Raw genomic sequence first — 20,009 nt, 5'->3', positions numbered from 1 at the left:
GAAACTTCAAAAAACAAAGCTTGCAAACTTGTATTTGTTTATCTGGGTTATCTCTCCCTAATATTTTCTGAAAGTCTCTATCTTTTTCATCAACTTTTATTTGTCTATACATCATTCCAATATCAGCAGTTGTTGCAATACAGTATAAAGTCTTTAATCCGGCCGTCCATAATCCGGAAAGATCTATAATCCGCACCTCAAAGCTACAAACTTTCTGCACATGCGTAAATGCATAATGCGCTTATGCATGCTCATAATACCTTTACGCATGCGCATAATACGTTTACGCATGCGCGTTTAATGTATACCGGACGGTATAAGCTAGGCTAAAATTATCTATTTCAGTTAATGTTGCAGATTGCGTTGTTCCTTAATCTTCTAATTGGATCTGGCTTATTATTTTTTGCAGACTGCTAGAGCAATTTTATAAAAAGTAACCTTTTTATAAAATTAAAAACTAAAAGCTTGAACTTTCGATTATGTCAAAAAGAGTTTCCCATTCTGGAGCTGCCAAAGGATCTACAAAGTGAAAGCATGTTTTGATGTCCATTAAACAGAAAGTGGAATTGCTGCAAAAATTGGATAAAGGCATGAAGAAAGTGACAGAGAGGTGATTTGTTCCTCTAACTATTCCAAAATCTGTTTATCAATTTCACGCTGCTCTGCGGGGGGGGGATGTTGCGGCGTACAATAAATTGGAAGTTGATCTGTCAGCACTGTCCTCATCTTCAGGACAGATTTTTTTCTTTTATTTGGCTTATAATTCCTTACTAAATGTAGTGTTTCATCTCGATGTACTCCAATATGATTTAAATCAATTTCCTCGTCATTATAAATATCACGAATACACATCAAATAGTTTTCTGGTTCCAATTTTCTAATTTCGACTATGCGTAATGTATGCTGTACGCATGCACACGTTGAAAGAAATGTTTAATAAAGTAAACAAATAAATATTAAGCTTTTTTTTTAATTTTGGTACCCTCTAGATCATAATTGTTCTTTATTTCATAAATTACGGTTTCATATTTTTAATTTTATAATTTCTGCATGCCATCTTACCAGACTTTAACTGATGATCTATAATCCAGAATCGCCGAAGTCCCGATGAGTCCGGATTAAAGACTTTTGACTATACTAATTCAGAAGTCAAACAACAGAAATCAGCGTTATATTTTCAAATTTTCACAGGAGTAGTTTCGATGGTTTTACCGAACCACAATCTTCAGCTGCAAAAGCGCAAATGAACGAGATAGGATATAATGATTAGATAAGATAAGAAAACCTGGACAGAGAACAAGCTAGTGGTGCCATCTGTTGATGAAACCAGAACTAAAACATAATTTCTTTAAAGGCTGAAGGCAAAGATGGATTGGAAATCCACGGTGTACCTCGGGAAGGCCTGCTACTCTACACCCGCCCTAAAAAGCTCTTCTTGGGTATATGATGATTACATGCATATGAATGGGAAAAAAAGGAACTTGGGTATATAATATTTAAACTTTCATCTATTTTTTCAAAGTGTTACTTTTCGAAGAAAATAACACCTATAAATATCACGAATACACATCAAATAGTTTTCTGGTTGCAATTTTCTAATTTCTACTATGTGTAATGTATGCTTTACACACGCGCACGTTGAAAGAAATGTTTAATAAAGTAAACAAATAAATATTAAGCATTTTTTTTTTTTTGTAAATTTTGGTACCTTTTAGATCATAATTGCTCTTTATTTCATAAATTATGGTTTCATATTTTTAATTGTATAATTTCTGCATGCCATCTTAAGAGATTTAAATTGATGATCTATAATCCGGAATTGTCGAAGTCCCAACGAGTCCAGATTAAAGACTTTGTACTGTATTATGAAGTCTAAATCTTAATAAAACACAAATTAAATAATCTTCTGTGTTGGGGGTCTGTGAATTATATATCAGTTAAAGGAACACCTGTGGATGTTTTATCACTAGCTTCAAAGGCAACTCTGTTTTGTTGTTAAGCTAGATCCTTTCAATATGAAGTAATGTGGTATCTATTAACGGTTATTGTCTAATTCCTGATTTGGCACTACTTCTACGTGTCTCAGTGAAAAATATTCTTTCATTAACTGAATGCACTGGTTGTAAATTTCTGGCATGGATAGCTGTGTGTTTTCTAAATCTTGAAATCTTCTGTACGCCATTTCACGGGAATCATCTAACATATCTCTTTTATGTTTGAATCATAATGCAACTGAATAACAGCCTATTTTATCTCTAAAATGAGAACTTTCAAATTGTTTGTCACAAAGAATTTCTTCATCGGTTAAGTTAAATATGTTATCCGATGGTTGCACATTTGGAAATTTTCAACTCCAAGAAAGAATTTATTAACTCATGTATGATTCCATTCACATGATTTACATATATTGGCTCAGTTGTATGTGAATCATAATTTGTAGTACCTAAAATTGTGCATTTTTGGCCACGTTTGACAATTTCTCCCGTCATTAAACGCAGAAATACATATATATCCAGTAAAATGTCAATTGTTTGTGACATGAAACATAATGGATCATCTACCTTTAAGTTTCTGAAGTTAACAAAGTTGACTGGTGACATGTTGTTACGAAATGTCCAGCTACCTTTAAGTTTCTGAAGTTAACAAAGATGACTGGTGACATGTTGTTACGAAATGTCCAGCTGTGGTAAAATAGCTTCTCAGTAAAGTAGATTTAGGGTTGGCAGAAAATGGCAAGATAAAGCAAGGTTGCCATATTTGGCGCAAAAATCGCCCATTTGGCGGCAAAATTGCCAATATGCCATACATGGATGGAGAACATTCTCAAAAAATTCTTACTATTTTCGCCCAGAATGTTCTTAAAGGCAAGCAGTCTAGTGTTGAGTTGGTCATTGTTGAGGCTGTCAAGTGCATCGTGAGTTGTAACATGAAGAGTCTCAAGAGTATGTTGAGTTCCAAGAATGACCAAACGGAGTCGGGAGCTGTATTCTAGTGCTTTGCTGTGAAGATGTCTTTACCAGTATAGCTTGATAGCCTGAAGGCTGTGTTGCTGATTGTTTCAGCATGCTTGTCATAGTTTTTTATGACTGTAAACATGTTTTTGGAGCTGTCCTAAGTAATACTGGCCAACAAATTGTTATTTCATTCTTCGTCAAGTATTGTCGCTAATTGCTCCAAATCTACGAACCCGTAGGATGCAACAATATATGAGGAATATTATTTGTCACTGTATCCAGTACAAACACTAATGTTGATATGTGAGTATCACTTTTAAAATAAGAAGTAAATAATAAATCAACTTCCCCATTAATCACGGTATTAAATTGTTCTAGGCAGAAAGGGAATTATCTTTCACTCATAATCCCTATTTCTTTATACAGTCTTTTGAAATAAAAGATCTTTGAGATCCAGTATCACATGAACATCTAGTGTAATTTTTTTTTCTTAATTGTAATGTTATGTTTAAAATGTAAATTTTGTTGTGATAAAAGTTCTTTGTTTAATAATTTCACAGTCTCTCAACATTTTCACCAAAAAACTGGTGACCTTAGCAAATGAATACTTTACTGGTTATGCAGTTTCACCGATGTTAGCCCACGTCCATTTGCGCCGTTTAAAAGAAACTGAGTAGAATTTTCGAAAAGCATCAACACTAAATGCATCGTTCAGCATATCTATTGAGTTATTTCCTGGAATTCCAATATAAAGTACAAAGTTTGTAAATCCGGACATCCATTATACGGAATGATCTATAATCTGGACCTCAAAGCCACGAACGTTTTTTTTTATACTTTACGCATGCGCATCTTCCTATACGCATGCGCGCTTCAGAAGTGAAGAAAGTTGCAGAGAGGTTATTGAAAATGAAAAAATTTCGATTGACAATTTAGTCGGTATTCTCGACACAGCAATTACGGGACTTGATCAGGGGAGCTTTGTAATAGAACAAGAAATTATGTCTTTTTATAGAATTAAAGAGAAAGTATTAGCACAAAAAATGAAGCAATTTAAACAACTTACATTGAAAGATATGTTTAATAAAGTAAACAAATAAATATTAAGCTTTTTTTTTTTTGTAAATTTTGATGCTCTTTAGATCATTATTGCTCTTTATTTCATAAAGAACGGTTTCATATTTTTTATTGTATAATTTCTGCATGCCGTCTTACCAGATTTAAATTGATGATCTATAATCCGAAAAAACCTCTAATCCGTATTCGCTGAAGTCCCAACGAGTCTGGATTACGGATTTTGTACTGTATTTATTGTGTTTTCATGTTGTGCACATCATCATGCAGAGCCTTCTTATGAGCACTAGTGTAACTTGAACTCTTTTGAGGAATTTGCCATTAGTAACATCATCATTCACCTACTCAGCATTTGTGATCAATGTGCTGCAGCAGTGATTTTCAAGACGTGCTATGCCTGTGATTTCCAATAAATGTGTTACAGAACTGATTTTCAGTAAATGTGCTTCACAGTGAAAAAGGATAACAGGTGGTTAGCATTTTTATTCAATAAAAAGTGGTATGCTGTGAATGATTCACTTCTGTCAAATAGTGCATCTCGAGAAAATATTTGTGTGTATTATGGCCAACAAATTCTCATTTATGTGTATAGTTGCCAACAAAATATCTGTTTTTTTTTCCATCCTGTTAAATTATTAATAGTGTATCTTCATGTTCGAATATTTGTGCAGGTAAGTGGTTATTATTTAAAGAAAAATTCGTATAATATGCCTGACTCGATGCAAGCAGAACCACGAATAACACTTGTTGCAGTGGAGCCACCTCCATTCTGGAAGAATAACCCATCATTGTGGTTTGCGCAGATTGAAGCATAGTTTTCTGTCGTTCACATTAGCGAAGACTCCACAAAATACAAGCATGTAGTTGCAGCAATGAAGTCTCATATTTTGAATATAGGGGATGACTTGATCCTTAAACCCCATCAATTGTGATAAATATTCCAAATTAAAAGTGTAGCTCATAGAAATGTATTCCAAAAGTTAATCCCCCAAAAATATGTACCTTACTGCAAAGACTTGAACTTGGTGACCAGTGACCCTCATACTTGCTCACACGGATGTGTGATCTGGCAGGAAACTATTTCAGCGATGACTTGCTGAAATTGCTATGGCTGTCACGCCTTCCTAGTAACATGCAGATCTTTCTTGCTACCTCCACCGAAGACCTAACTGACTCAACAATAGCCGACAAAATTAACAAGCTGATTGTTCAGCATGTCTCAACTCTGCTAATGCAGCTTCTTTGAGTCTGGTGCTAGAACAACAAATGGCTGATTTGATAAAAGCTGTCTGAAACTCTGCATGCTTCACATCGTTAACATCGACCAATCCAAGAAATTTTGCATTTTCTTGCATTGTGAGTCAAACTCATCACACTGTTCAAATACCATACAAAAAGCCTGCAAATGCCATATGCTTTTACCATATGAATTTTATGCTCAAGCTTGAAAGTGCACTCCTCCATGTACTTCTCAAAAACCGGGAAACTAACTGGAAAGCCCACTGCTGGTCAACAGAATGCCCGCCACATTGATAGAATTCTACTAGCTGACCATTCGACTAAATTGTATTTCTTGGTAGAGATGGGAGCAGACACATCGGTGCTCTCTAAGAGTGATATAAATGCTAACAACAATAAACTTGTGCTATATGCAGCTAATGGTACTCGAATTGCTAACTATAGTACCAAATTGTTAACACTTAATTTGAATATGCACTGAACTTTTGAACGGCCTTTTGTTATTGCAGATGTTGCCTAACCAGTCATTGATGTTCATTCATTTCTTGGACCTTTTCCACCTCTTGGTGAATGTCAGGAATAATTGTTTGATGCTACAACCAAGCTTATATCAAAGGTCAAGTCTCTTGCATATCAAGGTACCTATGAGCATAACTGTGTCTCAGGTGATACACAGTTTCATCAGTTATTAGCGAAATTCCCCAGCATTTCAAATCCATTGCAACTTTGTCAACATACTCAGCATTCTGAAGTGTTCATCATATTGAAACACACAGCTTACCTGAATTCTCCAAGCCTCGTCGCCTTTCTTCTGAGATACTAAAAGCTGCTCGCAAAAAATTTAAATTTATGCTAGCACAGAGAACCATTCATCCATCAAAAAGCCCCTGCGCCAGTCCCTTACTAGTCAAATTGTTATTGGTGTCCTTGTGGGGACTACCATCACCTTAATGCTGTCACTGTCTCCGATAGATATTCTGTACCAAATATAAAAATATAGGTGTTGGTGTTGGTGTATTTAATTATGGCAAAGCACACTAGGGCTATCTGCCTCATATAAAAATATAATATATCTATATTATATTTTTATATATAATGATGTGACAGATATCCTATACCACATATAAAAATAAAAACAGCAATAAACTCTAAAACTAAAAACAATTCAATTCAAGTATTTACAGACGGCTCAAAAATTAATAATAAAGTTGGCTGTGCAGTCTTTATTCCTAGGCAAAAATTTCTACAATCAGATATTATATTGAAAGATTTGGGTTTGGTGTTATTAGATTACGGCAAAGCACTCGAGGGCTATCTGCCTTAAGGGAGGGATGCCTTTGTGGAGGACTTTCTAAGGGAAACTGGCTCGTATACACATTACACATGGAGAAAACCACGAAAATGCCCATGCAGCCAGCCCGCTCGCGGGGTTTGAACCTCTATATTGAAAGGATTGAAAGGAAGAAATGCCAACAGTGTTCATCAAGCTGAACTTTCTGCGATAAAAATGGCTATCAAATTAGCAAAAGAAAATAATATTATAGAATTAAATATTAATACTGACAGTCAATCTGCCATTTATGCTATCTCTAACCCAGATAATCAATCTTCTATTGCTTATGACATCAATAACCTCTCTAAAATAACAGATAATTTAAAATTCATGTATCATCGATAAGAGGCCATAGTGAAAATGCTGGTAACGAAACAGTCGACAAACTTGCCAAAGAAGCTGCTTTTAATGAAGAAGGCAATTTTCTATATATAAAATTTCCTGAATCTTATCTTCAACTCTCCATAAAAGAATAAATTACTCAATTATAGCAAGAACAGGGAAATAACGCATCTACAGGACGACGTACATACCATTTTTAACCCAACTGCAATACTGAAACCAAGAGTACAAAATCTTTTTAACAAGTTATTTTACTGGCCATGGGCCATATCCTGTTTATTTTCATCAAAGGAACTTAACAGACACTGCCTTCTGTATATGCGGCCAGAAAGGAGACAGTGATCACTGTCTTTTCTCATATCCTCTCACCAAAACTTTTCAGATTCGTACACCCAGAAATATTGATATATCCTTCAAAAGAATGATCATCAAACTTCAACATCTTCATTCTAATATGAAAAAAATTCACCAAAAACTTAACACAATTGGATTAATTTATGCAGAGTAACCCCATCTACAACAAACGAAATATAACAAAATATTTAATTTTTAACCATGTAAAATTTTAAAGATCAATTATCGATCTTTGTAACAAATACTTACTTACTATATTGATCGTAACAACAAAAAGTCTTACAAAATCCATAATAAACAAAATGAAATATAAAAATTGAGTCATGACGGCAAACTAGAACTGAAAAGGTGAGACATGATATTGATTTGCTGTGTCATGAAAAAATGAGTTATGAATATTGTATGAGTCATAAAAAATATATGAACAGATTTTTTATGAACTCTATAATCATGAACACTTTAATGCCTCATGAACTCTGCCTAATGAATACTGAAAATTGTTTGTGATCATGAACTCTAAAATTCAATATTATTCTCTTCTAAATTTTATAGTTCTATTTTATTAATTTTATTATATGATACATCATCTATTATCCTATATTTTAGCACTTTATTCAAAATTCTAAATTTTATTATATGATATATTATGTCATATTCTATACTTTATGTATTATGCTATATTTTATTTTCTATATTCTTAGTATTATTCTATACTTGTCATATGATATGGTCTATGTTTTAGCATTTTATTCCAAATCTGGAAAATTCAAAATTTTGTTATAATGATATACAATCAAAAGTCTTTAATCCGGACTCATCGGGACTTCGGCGATTCCGGATTATCAGTTTTTCCGGATTATAGATCATCAGTTTAAATCTGGTAAGATGGCATGCAGAAATTATAAAATTAAAAATATGAAACCATAATTTATGAAATAAAGAGCAATTATTATCTAAAGGGTATCAAAAATTAGAAAAAAGCTTAATATTTATTTGTTTACTTTATTAAACATTTCTTTCAATGCGCACATGCGTAAAGCATACATTACGCATAGTCGAAATTAGAAAATTGCAACTAGAAAACTATTTGATGTGTATTCGTGATATTTATAATGACGAGGAATTTGATTTAAATCATATCAGTACATCAAGATGAAATACTACATTTATTAAGGAATTATAAGCTGAATAAAATAAAAATATCTGCCCTGAAACATATTTCGGAATGGTTAGAGAATCAAAGGATATGCCTTTATCCATTTTTTGCAGCAATTCCACTTTTTGTTTGATGGACATCGAAACATGCTTTCGCTTTATAGATCCTTTGTTAGCTCCAGAATCAGAAATTCTTTTTGACGTAATCGAAAGTTCAGCTTACTTTTATAAAATTGCTCTAACAGTCTGCAAAAAATAATAAGCCGGATCCAATTAGAAGATTAAGGAACAACGCAATCTGCAACATTAACTGAAATAGATAATTAGATAATTTTAGCTTAACTTCTACCATCCGTTATACATTAAATGCGCATGCGTAAACGCATATGTTCATGTGTAAAGGTATTATGCGCGTGCATTAACGCATTATGCGTTGACGCATGCGCAGAAAGTTTGTAGCTTTAAGGTCCGGATTAAAGAATTTTGACTGTATTATGTGTTATTGTATTCTTGATGTATTATTTTCTATATTTTTGCCTTCTATTCCCCCCCACACATTAAGAATTATTCTAAATTTGTCATAAGATATATTCTATACTAGCTTAATGCAAAGCTTGTTTTATTAGATTTCTCTCCTTTTCCAACGCTAAAAAGTTTCGAGATCTGGTCTCATCCGGTGGGCTAATAATTGATTTACCCAGTACACAGGAACCCTTCTATGACCCTCTTCTTAGTTTTCTTCTTTTTCTTATAATAACCTTTATCCCTGTCTGTTCTGTGCCCACCAGCGGCTGAGCGGTAAAGTTGCTGAACTCTGGTAGTTCGGTCCGAGGTTCGAATCCCATGAACAGGCTGGCTGCATGGGCGTTTTCGTGTTTTTTCCCTTGCGTAACGTGTATATGAGTTAGTTTCCCTTAGAAAGTACTCCACGAAGGCATCCCTCCCCTTAGGCAGATACCCCTAGTGTGCTTTGCCATAATTAAATACACCACACCACCCTTTCTGTCCTCTTTGTTTTAATAATGAACTTCTAAATCTCCCTCTAAAGAAGTATCATCAGCTTTATTCTTCTGTCCTTCCCTCCTTGCTCTATTCCTGTACCTATACCACATATACAAAACTGTATCCAACTCTTTCATCGCAAACACATATTTTCTACTTTCGATCTTACAAGGGCATATCATCAGATCCCTGTTTATGCTGCAGACGTGCCCAAGATTGCTGTGACTACACTGTTTGGCCTCTTGGAGACTTGTACATGCCATTTGGCCTTCACAGTGCTGGCCAAACATTCCAACGATTCATACACCAAGTATGATCTGGTCTCGATTTCAGCATCCCTTTCTTTGAGGATATCCTGGTTGCATCTATAGATGTGGCAAAACATGTACAACATCTGTGCCAGATATTCACCCGCCTTCAAGAGCATGGATTAAAACTAAACCAATCCAAATGTGGACTGGGCCAGTCCTCAGTTTCTTTTCTTCGATGCCTTATCACTCCGGATGGAGTAAAACCTCTACATGAAAAAGTTAAAGCAATCATTGACCTGCCTCAACTAAAAATCATCTGTAAGCTGAGGTGTTTCCTAGCAATGCTGAATTTCTACAGATGCTTTCTGTTAAATGCTGCAAAAACACAGTCTATGAATTTCTGAAGAAAAAGGGGGGATGGGAAGAAAGAAAAGAAAAAGTCAAACGAGCTGTCCCATAGACTGAATTGGCATCTGCTGCATTTATGCAATGCAAAAAAAGATCTGGCAAATGCAGCCACACTCTTATCACTCATCTAATGATAAGTTGTCTTTAATGGTAAATACATCAGACACAGCCATAAGAGCTGTGCTTCAAGCACACATCACTAAAGGACATTGTCCAATGGCATTGTTCTCAAGTAAATTTACCACTGTAGAAAGGAAATACAACATATACGACAGATTTTTTTTGCTGTGTATTGTGCTATTAAATATTTCCACAGAATTTGGAAGGACATGACTTCATCATTTTCTCTGACTGTTGACTATTAATCTTTAGATTTAGAAAAAAACTTGGATTCATGCTCCCCTCGTCAGCTTTGAGAATTGGATTTTATTGTTCAAATTAGTACAGCCATTAGACAGGGCTCTGGGACTGGTAATTGTGTTGCTGATACTTTATCCAGGATAAACAACATCCAGCTCACTGCTCCAGACTTTTAGGAAATTGCAAAAGCCCAGCTGCATAATGAGCAAGTCAAGAGCCTGACATCAAATCCACAAACGCCCCATGAGTTACAACCACTCCACATTGATCCAACACTTAAAGTTTACTCTGACACACGCAACAATATGACAGGTCCTTATATCCCTGTCAGTTTTCGACATCAAGTGTTCAGTGCTTTATATAGTTTGGCGCATCCTGAAATTTGTACCACCAAAAAGCTAATTTCAGACAGATTTATATGGCCAGGAATGAACCAAGACATCACGGAATGGACACATACATCTATTCGATGTCAACGTTGTAAAATCCCTCGCCACACTCATAGCCCCATTCAACAGTTTAATCTTTGATCAAGATAGTTGATCACATACGCATAGATCTTGTAGGCCCATTGCCTCCTTCAGACTGCTATTCTTATCTTATTTCCTGCATTAACCATTTCACACAATGGCCCAAAGCAATTCCTATAGAAAATACATTTCATGATTTGGTGTGCCTACTACTATCACTAATGACTAAGACCAAAAATTTCGATCTCATTTGTTCTCAGCAATCACCAGCAATTCTTGGCATTCGCCATATCCGAACAGCACCTTGCCATCCATCTGAAAATGGGATGGTGGAATGATTTCACCAATCTCTGAAACAAGCTCTGAAGTGTCAGAATAGCATATATTGGACAAAAGTGTTACCTGCTGTCTTGCTCGGTTTTCATACATCATTCAAAGAAGACATTGATAGTACATGTGCCGAAATGGTCTATGGTACAACCCTTTGTTTACCTGGTGAATTCTTTCACACAGAATCCACACCGAGTATCAGTCCTTCAACATTTACATGGTACTATGAGTATCTCCGCACAATGTAATATAATTTTTGTTGTAATAATCTTCATTTAATAATTTCTTGGAGTGTGAACATTATCACTAAATAATCTTGGTAGACATTTTAAAACCGGGCATCTGATGTTTTACTCTCAGGATCCTGAACTTCGAAGAAATAAAGTTTTATCATTTAAGTCATAGATTTTGAGGCAAAAATCTACTTTTACCAAACCATTGGAAGCATCAAAGGCAGTAAAAATCACATCGATTAAAGTTTTAATATACTTCTGAAGAAATACAAGCTATATACAGATGGAGCAATAATTAAAGAAGCAATGTTGGAATCAGCAGGCGTAGTTTTGCAGATTTTAAAAATAGAAAAGGAATTGTTTCAGCCATAAATGCCATGCAATTTTTATCTAGAACTATTACAAGGGGAACTGAAACAATTGCAGACCTTTTAGAAACCCGATTGATAAAAATCTATGAAAAAATATGCAATTCCCACTCACACACACAACTCGCAAAAAGTGTTAAGATGGCCTTTGATGATTTAACCATAAAAGAAGAGTTTCTAAAATCCTACCACTTAAAGAGAACATATGGGGAAAGGATTTATTTTTTTAATTGAAGCTAAAATACTGTCTGGGAAATTATCTTCAATAACAACTAACGGCTGAGCAAGGAAAACATGCTTGAGCGATTTATTAGTTTGTTATTACAAATAAGAGTTTCTAACATCCTAGGAAAATCTACGAACAGCTGAAAGACAAAAACTAGTTAACAAAATTGGCTTTTTTGACGGATTTAGCATTGAATTTTGAAGAGTTAATAAAGGGTACATGAACCCTTCTCCTGTGTAGTTTCCTGTTACTACAATTTCAGATAGAAATTAACCCACCTGGATTCTACAAACTGTTATAATAACTTCTATTTTCTTAATATAATTAGTAACATTCCTACATAAAGAAGTTATTTTTGTTTTAAAAGTTAAAAGTTCACTCTTAATTGCTCAGTACAAAAACACAAATTGTTTTCAAATTACTATACATCAATATTAAGATGAAATCGAAACACTTATATTTTTCAACATAACAATGTTTTTAAAAATCAGGTATAAATCAAATTCTTCTTAAATAGGGTATAAATAATCAATATCCACTTACCTCACAAATTGAAATAATTTTTTACCGCCTATATGCATGGTTACAATGCACTTAGAACAATCAATCACTCTTCACTAGCCCTCCTGCTAGATTTAAGCAAAAATTGGCACTAAGTAAACATTATTTCACAGTTCTGGTTTGCTAAATAATTTATGCAATGCATGGATCGTATTTTCTTTAGATTTATTTTATCATACTATTTCTAAATATGAGAAAAGTACTGCAACATAGCAAGCCATTTTACGTGGCTGTCACTAAGCAAACATTCTATCCACCGTAAGACTTCTTGCCACATGGCAAAATGTAGAAAACAGTAAAACTTGCATGAACAGTAATTAAACCTCTAATTAGGTCTACCATGTAATCTTAATTATTTATCCTAAGAATCATAATACATAAATTTATATATAATTAATAATTAGAGCTATTATGAATTATTTATAATTTTTAATTAGTAGCATGAAAAACAGTAAAATAGCTTAGCAGCTTTTCTCTATTAGGGACTCACAAAGTCACCTTAATTGCTTAAATATAACTTACATATGAATTAAAGAAAACTATATTTTTGTTGTTATATCTTTTACATAAATGCAGCCAAATGATTAGAATAAATATAATCATAGGAAAGTACTTATGTCTGCGTTGCTGTCGTCAGTCAGCGGCTTTTTTCAACCCTAATAACTTCTCAATTTGCAATTCACTATTCCAAAAGTAGAAAATATTCATTTAAGTTTTCAATAATATCTAGGGTTTTTTTTTTTTTTTTTTTTTTTCCCTTATGCTTTCTTTCATAAGAGATGTTAATTATACTTCTTAATTCTTCTCGCTGAGTCAGCTGTGATATTTTTTTAAAACAGTTCCTCAAAAAGTGGAATGCAGATTATTAATTTCAATATAATGCTGTATGGAGCAGTGTCTACATATTTTTCTTTTGCTAATTATGCCTCATTTGTTTCACTCATTAGTAATGCTTCAGCTTAATATTTTGGTTTTAATGGGTAAATTATTTTATACATGCTTTATCAAGATTTACTGAGCTGTATTCAAGATCTTTCCAAACATTAGCAGCATCAGTGTTGCAATTATTATTCTGGATTTTATCCAAAACATCTGAAATCTTCATTTCATATGACTGCCATATCAAGTTTTAATATTCTTATCTATTGTATCTTGAGCTTCTTCTACAGTTTATGAAAATAAGCCAATTCTTTATATTTCTTTCAAGGGAGTCGCGCATTGAGTTTTAGTGTACTTCAGATGATCTATTTAAGGCAGTTTCATTCCGTTCATTAAATGTAGCTTGGACAAACTGCTAATTCAAAAATATTTTATAATCTGAATAGCATGCTGTGTAACATTTGATATATTTCAAGTTTTTTTGCAGTAAATTAAGTGTATGGGCTAAACAACTATAAGATGTAAACTGAAATTTTGTTTCTTGTTCTATTCTCATTGTTTTCATATTTTCTGCATTATTGGTCATAAAACTATAATTTTACATTTAAATTTGTTTCAATATTTTTAATGACACCAATAATAAGTACATTTTACTTGTATGTAATGAGTCCTCATTAGTTTTCTCTAAATGTATGGTTCTATCTGTTGTACAAATATGCATGCAGAATATTGGTTAATTGTGGATTTTAGAACATCCAGCACCATATAAAGTCCGAAATCCTGAAGTCCATTTTGCAGAATGATCTAAAGCCTGGACCTCAAAACTACCAACAATGTTTTTCTAGTAGGCTTTACACATGCGCATTTTATTCCCCCCTCCCCTCCGCGCATAATAAAACATCTGGAGAGTCCCGATTCTTAATTTCACTTTGACACTAAATTAAATACCTTGTTATTGAAGGAACAATCATTTTAGCATAAATTTGTACGATCAGTAATTTGGCTCGGTTTCTGCATATCTGCTTGGCACCCATCTCAAACCGAAATATTCCACATAGATACATCGTTGATCTGACGCCAACCTGGCGAATCATTATTTTTATTATACTTTCCTTTCATCACCACATGTTTATCAAAACATGACAACTTGAGTATTGACTCATGTAGTAATGCCTAAACATTTTTTTTATAATAGTAATTGAATAATAAAGGAGTATAACCTTTTATGTTGACATTACGCTTGGCTATAATTACAGATTTAAGTTAAATGCGCTAAACAATGTTGATGAGGAAAAATTTACCAAAAATTTCTTTCCATATGCTAAAAATAGATTTTGTTGATGATACTCATAGACCCAAAGATTACATTTAGGGCTATCTGAATTAAGAATAACTGATTTGTTATTCACATAAACACAGGAGCATCACCAGGGCTCGTATGGCGCTGCCGGGTCACAGAATTTAGGACCCACAGAGACCGCATCAAGCGGTAAGATATCTAGCTCCAGTCTCCAATAAGGCTTAAGTATATGTGGGAATGTATTTATTCAGAACTCTGATAAGCCTTAAGCATGTGCAAGAAATAGACATGAGTATAATAAATAACTAAACTAATACAGATCAGGCTTAATTGTCTCAGTGCGCAATAGAAGCGACATAAAATTTAACGAAACAACTTGTCGTTAGTTGCCAAGCTCATGATGCATAACCAAATATGTATAGTGAAGAATAGCTAAATTGGATAATGATAACCGCTAATTTTAAAGGTTTTCGGATATCGCAAAACAAAGGTGAAATTTTCCAGTTAACGGATTTTGTAAAGAAATTTGGAGAATTGATAATAAATGATATAAAGATGATAGAAAAGAAGTTTTTCATTGTGATGACAATGCTTCTCAATCATCAATCAGTTAATGAATAGCGAAATCTGTAGTGTGGTTCTAGATCCAAAAAATACCGCTGCCTATAGTGAAGAAAGTGACAGAGAAGTTACTGGAAACGAGAACATTTTGATTGGCAAGTTAGTCGGAATTCTCGAAACAATTACAGGACTTCAACAATGTAACTAAACAAGAGATTATGTCTGTCTACAGAATGAAAGAGAAAGTATTAGCAGAAAAAAACGAAGCAACTTAAACAACTTACATTGAAAGAAATGTTTAATAAGGTAAACAAATAAATATTAAGCTTTTTTTTTTTTTTTGAAATCTTGATACCCTTTAGATCATAACTACTTCATTATTTCATAAATCATGATTTCATATTTTTAATTTTATAATTTCTACATGCCATCTTACTAGATTTAAACTGATGATCTAATATCCAAAAAAAATCCCAAATCTGGAATCGCCGAAGTCCCGACGAGTCCGTATTTTGGACTTTGTACAGTATACTTTTTGATAAACTAAAGCATTTCTGTATTTGATCCTCATATAAGTTATTTAATAATATACTGCTTTAGTCACTGTATGTGGAGACTTATATGCAGGATGCAGCATTTGCTTTAAAATTCTATGAAATGTGAGTTTTCAACACTGCAAAATGATGTATTCATTGCATAAAAAATTTTTACCTACTTGATAATCTATTTTAGATTTTAGAGCTGATTGTGTTTTTACAACATGCTATCTTGGATCATGCACCGTGTGTTTCGAATATTACACTTAAGACTAGATAGGTGTAGGTGATACATTTCCTCGTATCATACTAACATGGCTTGTTTAAATTTATTTAAGCAATTTTCTTCTTTAAAAAGCAGCTTTTTGTTTTGATTCAATAAGCAAAATTTCTTAAGAGTATTATGTATTATCTTAAACTTCAATTTTACCACATTTCTTGTCATTTAAAAAACTGGAGACTATGCTATTTTCATATTTTCATCTATGACTTATTAAAAAAAATCTGCTGATTAATATCATTGACATTCTTGTAAAAATAGGTTCTTTGAGTTTATGAGATATTTTTGAATGATAATATCTTGAATAAACTATTCTGTTTTGACCTTCCCCATTCTCCAGCTGATAAACTTATACCTCAGTTACTTGTGTGTGTGTGTATGCGCTTGATTGTTTGTTTATTTTCTTTGGCATATACAGATGTTTTAATTATTAATTTACAGACTTTGATGAAGATGGTTTAATATCTGATGAAGATATTAAAGAACTGCTCAACCGCCTTTCAGGTGATAAACTGCGTCGGCTGGAGATTGATCAATTATACGAGCAAGTAATTACTATATTTCATCATTTAAGATGTTCGTATTTTACCAGTGCTATGAAAATAATGTGCATTTCTTATCTATTTTGAAAATATATTCTTATTTGTTCATAAATGCAGCCATTATTAATAATATATCTATTTATCCTATCACAAAGCACATAACAGTTTAAGGGGAAAAAAATGCTTACATTGCAGTAAAAAAAAAGGTTCCTTTAAGAGTATTTAATGCTTTCTTTTATCACTTGATAATTTCATGTATTTTTAAAATTTACCTCTGGCGAAATGTTCTAAACAAATCTTCAGAATATAAGCAGCTTTTCTTTTAATTTTTATTTTTTAAATTTCCAATAAAATGTTACATTTTTCATTTTGAATTTAATTTAGATTTTGTAAATGTTTAATGAGCTTTAATATTCTTTATTATATGATTAAAACATAATTACATAAAATAGTATGAATTTTATTTTCCATGCATGGCATACTATTTTATAATGCCACACTTTGTAAAAATTATAATATGGGATGGCAATAATTCAGATATCTTTGCTTAAACTCTTATTCAATATATTAAGTGAACCCAATTATATATATTAAGCTTGATTAAATATATTAAGATTAAATTAATTAACTATATTAACTTTTGCAATGATATTAAAAGTCGGGATAACAAGTCATCTATTCATTTTTGCAAAATGCAAATAAAAGCACAATTAAGCTTAAATTTGTTTACTACATCACGAATAAAGGCAAAATTATGCTGAAGTTCATAGGCAAAATCTTGTGAACTTTTTGTGTAAGTCAGAAGGAAAATAATTTGACTCAGTGAATATAGTATGTATTTCATGTTAATAATATTCTCATGCATCTGTGATGCTGAATATTGGTGATTGTAATATGCAAAGCTCAGAAACTCTTTTAACAAGTTTCAGATTTGGTTGCTTATATGTAGTTTCTTTTATGTGCTTCAAGAGGAAAATAATAGTTGCTTAGCCATATTTTATTGCTTGCTTCTGGCTTTACAAACTGTTTTTTAAGTAATGTATGTAAAAGATTAGATGTTAAAAATCACTAACAATTTAGCTTTTGCTGTGTTCCTGTTTTTCTTTAGTGAAAAAAAGGTTTCATCATCATGGTTTATGTTCTAATAAAGTTTTTACATCTTAATGTAATTCTTGGTTAAAAGACAACAGCCACATTCCTATCATATAGTAATGACAGCTTCAGCATGTTGAGGTTCCATGGCTAAATGCAAAGTGTTTTCTGCAAGTGAGCTACTACGAGTTCTACTGTGTAAGATATCAAACTCAGATGCTGTAGTTTTGTTATGCTTAGGAAACAGAAAGGGGACACAAGCATTTCATACACATTTTTCCTGTACAGCTGTGCCGTTCAATATGTTGCCCCCTAGCATGCAATAAATGAAGAAAAATATTTGCGGCAGAATTATCAGAACTGATGCCATATACATGCTGTAGTATGCTCTCTTTAAGAGTTTTCAAAGTGTTCAAGGTGATTATTATGTATCTGGTATTTTTAAAATATTTATAGCCAGAAATTATGGATATCGGAAGAAGTGATTCCCACAGTGAAACTACGGAAATAACTGAATTCGTTTATAAGTACTTTTGCTGTAATGTTTAATCAAATTGTTTCTGATAGTGCCCTTTCAGAAATTAGTTTCAGAATTATACCTTTCAGAACTGAATGGGTCAACGAAAATTGCTGAATGACAGTTGATGCAGGAAATCCACAAAAGCGGTTAATTTTGTTAAATGTAATGAAATTTGATTTTAAATATGTTCTTCACAACCCATACTTACTAACAGCGCATTTTTGCCTCTCAACTTCACCCAGCAAAATTAATTAAAGCAAGTATTAGATAGCTTTCACAAATGCACAGTTTCAAGTATTTAAGCTAGCTTGAAAGAGGAGACGTATAGAATCATTTATAGAATTTTCAGACAAGTTTGTAAAGCATATCTCTGTGTCTTAAACTAGCACATGCATTATGATAACTAATGCTATAGTTTCATCAAAACGGCAGTAGCAATATCATTCAGTCATTAAATGAGACATTGGTGAACCTGTGTCTGACTTGTAATGATCTCATTTCTTAGAAACAAGTGATCGTCATCAGTATTTAGCTGCAAAGTATATGAAAGCAGTATATCTCAGTGGCATTTGTTCAAGTGATGAAATTCATATCAATGGAGTGTATAAAATAACAATTAATTTATGCACCACATTCAAAATGCAAATCATTAATTATGTGTCTTTTGGCAACTAAATATATTATAAAACTGCTATTAAAGCATCTGTTGGTTATGTGATGTTCACACTTTGCATCTGAATAGGCCTTCTATGCTTAAATCTTCAGGTGTTGAAAGCTCAGTTTTGTACTCTGGTACTAAGCAATAAAGATATCAGCTACAATTAACCATTGTTGTGCATATAAGAAAACTGAAACATTATATCTACAGGAAAACTAGTGTCATGTCGGCTACAATCAGCTAAAAATGAATGACATCCTATAAAGGATCAGTACAAAAATTTAATTGGAGGTAAGTAATTTTCATGCTTAATGATTATTCACATCTTTCAGTTCTGCTTTCATAGTAGCATTCCATTTTTGTTTGCAAATAATTTAAATATACTGGTGAAAAAAATTTGGTATGTATTAATTTTCAATTTCTTCCTAACATGCACCAATATCTGAAAATTGTAAGCTAAACTATAATAGAACTACCTCTGAATTTTGGGGGGCTCTTGTTGGATAATTTTCAGTTAAAAGCAAAACTGTTCTTGCTCAAAATTTATATTTTGCTACAGGCAGTGCTTTTTACTTGATTTTAGGATATTATCCTAGATTTTCCTGACCTTGATAATAAATTTCATCAATTTACAAAATTTTCTTTTATAGTCTTTCTATTCTTCTCCTGCAACAGCTGAATTTCCTAAGCTCACAGTTTTACCTCTTGTTTCTTTAACTCTCCAAGGCTTATGAACGTAAATTTCCACACACAATGATGGCTTTTTATTTTGCTATTAATGGAAAATTCTGTCAGCTCTTGATGAATCCAAATTTGTTTAAAACAATTTTTTTTCTGCCCCACATTTTCCTTCTTTAATTCATTTAAAGCATAATATTCTATACTCTCGCTGCCCTGGTGCTTAATTGGTTGTGGAAAAATAACCATTGTTAGAGAAGGTGGTTCCAACGTGAGGATCATAAATAAAAATCTAAAATAAAA

The 20,009-nt window shown here is 32.9% G+C and overlaps 1 protein-coding gene across 5 annotated transcripts in view; it reads left to right on the top strand.

Moving 5' to 3' along the window:
* The window catches only part of LOC118188649 (calcium and integrin-binding protein 1-like), a 96,172-nt gene that overhangs the window by 38,354 nt on the left and 37,809 nt on the right, over window positions 1–20,009 (top strand). For 4 of the 5 annotated variants that reach the window (XM_085807077.1, XM_085807078.1, XM_085807079.1 and 1 more), the window contains one exon: window positions 16,658–16,764. In XM_085807077.1, the coding sequence (XP_085663203.1) occupies window positions 16,658–16,764 (107 nt within the window). The remainder of the gene's footprint in view (window positions 1–16,657; window positions 16,765–20,009) is intronic. The other variant, XM_085807080.1, reaches the window with a different exon arrangement.

Source organism: Stegodyphus dumicola, chromosome X1 (assembly GCF_044657685.1).
Source record: "Stegodyphus dumicola isolate Sdum_Otavi_A_Nest chromosome X1, ASM4465768v1".
NCBI lineage: Eukaryota > Metazoa > Arthropoda > Arachnida > Araneae > Eresidae > Stegodyphus > Stegodyphus dumicola.
Note: the sequence above shows the minus strand (reverse complement) of the source record. Positions and strands in the feature narration are given on the sequence as shown.